The sequence below is a fragment of the Meleagris gallopavo genome, chromosome 18 (assembly GCF_000146605.3).
Source record: "Meleagris gallopavo isolate NT-WF06-2002-E0010 breed Aviagen turkey brand Nicholas breeding stock chromosome 18, Turkey_5.1, whole genome shotgun sequence".
Lineage (NCBI taxonomy): Eukaryota > Metazoa > Chordata > Aves > Galliformes > Phasianidae > Meleagris > Meleagris gallopavo.
This window is the reverse complement of record NC_015028.2, coordinates 66,577-70,219: the sequence shown is the minus strand read 5'-3', so window position 1 is coordinate 70,219 and position 3,643 is coordinate 66,577. Positions and strand designations below refer to the sequence as shown.

General features: G+C 60.6%; 1 protein-coding gene across 1 annotated transcript in view; it reads left to right on the top strand.

Moving 5' to 3' along the window:
* Positions 1-358: 358 nt before the first annotated feature.
* Positions 359-3,643, top strand: part of LOC104909337 (complement C4-like) — a 15,219-nt gene continuing 11,934 nt past the window's right edge. The window contains 10 exon segments of the mRNA XM_010720595.3: positions 359-648; positions 980-1,169; positions 1,424-1,532; positions 1,535-1,600; positions 1,908-1,978; positions 2,064-2,152; positions 2,692-2,774; positions 2,842-2,938; positions 3,318-3,426; positions 3,581-3,643. The exon segment at positions 3,581-3,643 is cut by the window's right edge and continues 16 nt beyond it. Coding sequence (XP_010718897.1) covers positions 569-648; positions 980-1,169; positions 1,424-1,532; positions 1,535-1,600; positions 1,908-1,978; positions 2,064-2,152; positions 2,692-2,774; positions 2,842-2,938; positions 3,318-3,426; positions 3,581-3,643 — 957 coding nt within the window. The 5' untranslated portion in view covers positions 359-568.

Here is a 3,643-nt window from a genome sequence, read left to right as displayed (position 1 = left end):
CGCCCCGCGCCCCCATTGGTTCTTCCGCCTCCGCCTCGCCAATGGCAGCCGGGAGCGTGCGTGACGTCATCGGGCGCCAGGCAGAATGTGCTCCCGCAGGTTGTGAAGCGAAAGCGAAAGCGCGGAGCGGGGGAGGGGAAGGGCGCGGTGTGGGAACCCCCCGGGTCTCCGGGCAGCGGGGGGAACTCGGGCTGTGTCCGCTGCGGGCCGCGTCCCTGAGCCAGGAGAGAGGGCCGAGGCTTTCTGTCGGCGGGACGGGGGCAGTGAGGAGGAGTCATCCTCCATTCCATTCAAGGAGTTGTTTGGGGGGGTCGCGTCCATAGGATCTGCGGCTCCGTGTCCTGGGGGGGGGGCGGTGACAGTGCTGTCCCCCAGGGCTCCCTTTGGGATCAGTGCCGTTTCCCCACAGCACCGCCCTGCTCCGCTTCCCCACATCCACGTGGGTCCAGCTGAGGTCGATGCCCTCAGGGTCTACAGGTGGACCCCGATGTTCGTCCCCTGTTAATGATTGACCCCAACCCCGCTATCCCTGCACTGCTACCCCCATCTGCCCCACACCGCCGGAGCCATGGGGCCTCGCTGGGCCTTCAGCCTCTTCTTCCTCCTCTTCCTCACTTCCTTATTGCATGGCAGCTCCCAGGACCCTGAGTATGGGGCTATGCGGGTTGGGCTTGGGGTAGCTATAGGGTTGGGGTTGGTTGTGGGATAGCTATGGGACTATGAATGTCTTGCAGCATCTGTGAGGGACTATGGGGCACTGTTGGGGCTGGGGGCAGCTATAGGATTGTGGTGTGATGGAGCCTGGTGGGACTGAGGGAGATTTCTGTGTGGTTCAGGGGGTTATGGGGCCAGAGCCGGGGGCGGTTTCCTATAGGATCTGGGAGGAACTATGGACCTAAGGGGTGTCTGCATGCTTACGGGATCTGGGAGGGCTTATGGAGCAGCTATGGGGCTGGTGGCTCAAGCAGTGTTCCCTCAGGTTGGTGCTGGTGGCCCCCCGGCGCGTGGCCCTGGGGACCCCGATGGGGCTGTTGGTGGCAGCTGTGGGGCCGGTGACAGGGACGGTGACTGCATGGGCTGAGGGGGACCGTGGGGCCGGGCCCTGCGCCCTCCCAGTCCCATTTGCCCTCACACCCCATAACAACTTCAACCAGCTCCTGCACATTGAGGTATGGGGACACTGTGGGACGTGGGGACACCGGGGGATGTCCCTATGGAGCAGATGCAATCTGGGGTGTTCCTGTGGGGTGAGGGGGTTGGGGACGCCCCCGTGGTACACAGGGACATGTGCACCCCTGGTCCCCTCCTGCCATGTCACCCATGTCACCTCATACCTCCTTCCCCAGAGCTCCCATGTCCCCAGGGTTTCCCCCATATCCCCATAACCCAAATGTCTCCTGCTGTGTCCCCATGTCCCCTGTAGGTCACCCCAGTGCAGGCTGAGCACTGTGGGGCTCTGTGGGGTCGGGGGCTGCTCCTGGAGGCCCACAGCCCCCACCTGCCCCCCCCCAGCACCCGGAGTCTGCACGTGGCCCTGGGGGGCCAAGGGGTCACCTCATTGTGCAGACGGACAAACCTCTCTACGCCCCCCGACAGACCGGTGAGTGCCCCAAATCCATCTGGAGGGCCCCCAAACCCTAAAGCCATCCCTCATTAGTCCACGATTCTCCCCCCAGTGCTCCAAATGCTCCAACTCCCCTAAATCAACCCCAAAATTCTCCCCAAAGCCCCTCCAAATCTACCATCAATTCCCCAAATTCCCCCAAATCCACCCATTTTCACCCTATATTGACCTATTTCCCCCAAATTCACCCCAATGCACCACAAATGCCCCTGATCACCTGAAGTCCCCCAGATATACTCCAAATCCCTAAATCCATAACCTCCCTATGTCTCTTTGTCCCCAGTGCGTTTCCGAGTCTTCTCCATGGACCCCGACCTACAGCCAAACCCTGAACCCATCCTGGTCACCATCATGGTATGGTGGGGCTGTGGGTGACCCTGTGGGGTTTGGGTGGCCCTACAAGGCTGGGGTCTCACCCTGTACCCCCATGTCCCCCCAGAACCCAATGGGTGCACGAGTGCGGGAGGTGCAGAGGGTGCCCCTGAACACAGTGCTGAGTGACCAACTGGTGCTGCCTGACATCGCCCTGTGAGTGGGGCTATAGGGGGCTATGGGGTGGGATGGGGGGCTATGGGGATTTGGGAATACAGGTGCTGCAGATGGGCCAGAGTAGTGGGGGTTACTGGGGCATTATAGTGGCCATAGAAGCTATAGGGAGTTGTGGAGAGGTATATGACACCATAGGGGTGATAGGGACTATGGGGGACTGCAGGGGTCTAGGTGGGGCTGTAGGGAGCTTTGGGGGGAACTGTAGGTCACTTTAGGGGCTATAGGGGTCTACAAGGGTTGTAGGTGGATATGGGGGACCATAAGGGCCATAGGGACTTTGAGGAGCTATAGAATATAGGGGCCACAAAGGTTCTGGAGGGCTCTAGAGGGGTCCCCCTCATAGGGGTCTATGAGGGGGGCTATAAGGGACGATAGGGTCTATAGAGGACCATAGCAGGTTACAGGAGCCTATAGGGAATCACAGGAGGCCATAGGACACCACAGGGGCCATACAGGGTTGTGGGAGGTTATAGGACACCTGTGGGAACCATAGGGTCACCATGTCCCTGTGCCCCCAGCCCAGGGACGTGGCACATACGGGCACAGTTGGCCGCCAGTCCCAACACCAATGGCTCCACCGCCTTCGAGGTGCGCAAATATGGTGAGTGAGGTCTGGGGGGTCCCTACTGTGCCCCCATGCCCCCCATAACCCCATGTGTTGTCCCCAGTGCTGCCTGGCTTTGAGGTGCGCATCCGCCCCGAGCGTGGCTTCGTTGTGCTGAGTGACCCTGAACCAGCCCCACTGCGCATCCACCTGCACGTCCAGTACGGGACCCCTGGAGACAAAATCCCCCCAAATCCCCATCTAAATCCTACCCAAATCCCAAATCCCACCCCGTCTCCCACAGATTCCCACCAAAATTTCCATCCGTCTTCTCCAAAATCTCCCAAATCCCTTCCAAATTTCCTGAATTGCCCAAATTCTCCTCCAATCCACCCTAAATCTGTGGCCCTGATGTCCTTTGGGGTCAATCCTTGACCCTATAACTTTCGGGTTCCCCCAGCCCTATTGACCTCTGGGACAGCTTGACCCTATTAACTTTTGGGATCTCTTTCTTTGACCTTATTGGCGTTTGGGATCCCTCCCCCTGAGCCTATTAACCTCTGGGGACCTCCTGACCCTACTGATCGTTTGGACCCCCAGATTCCCAGATGGAGCGCCAGTGTGGGGCCGTGCACAGCTGCGTGTGGGGCTGCGGGAAGCTGGGGGCCGGGGGGGCCGCTTCCTGCGGGGTCTGGAGCAGCAGTGCCAGGTGAGACCCCAAAACCTACGGGGGGGGAGTTGACCCCGCCCCTTTCCATAATCCCACCCTTCCCATAGCCCCACTCCTTTCTCATAACCACGCCCCCTCCCACATAACCCCGCCCATTCTCACTAATCCCGCCCCTGCGTGGCCCCGCCCCCAGGTGACAGAAGGCCACGCCTCCCTGGAGGTGTCCCCGGTGGGCGTGGCCAAAGCGGTGGGCGTG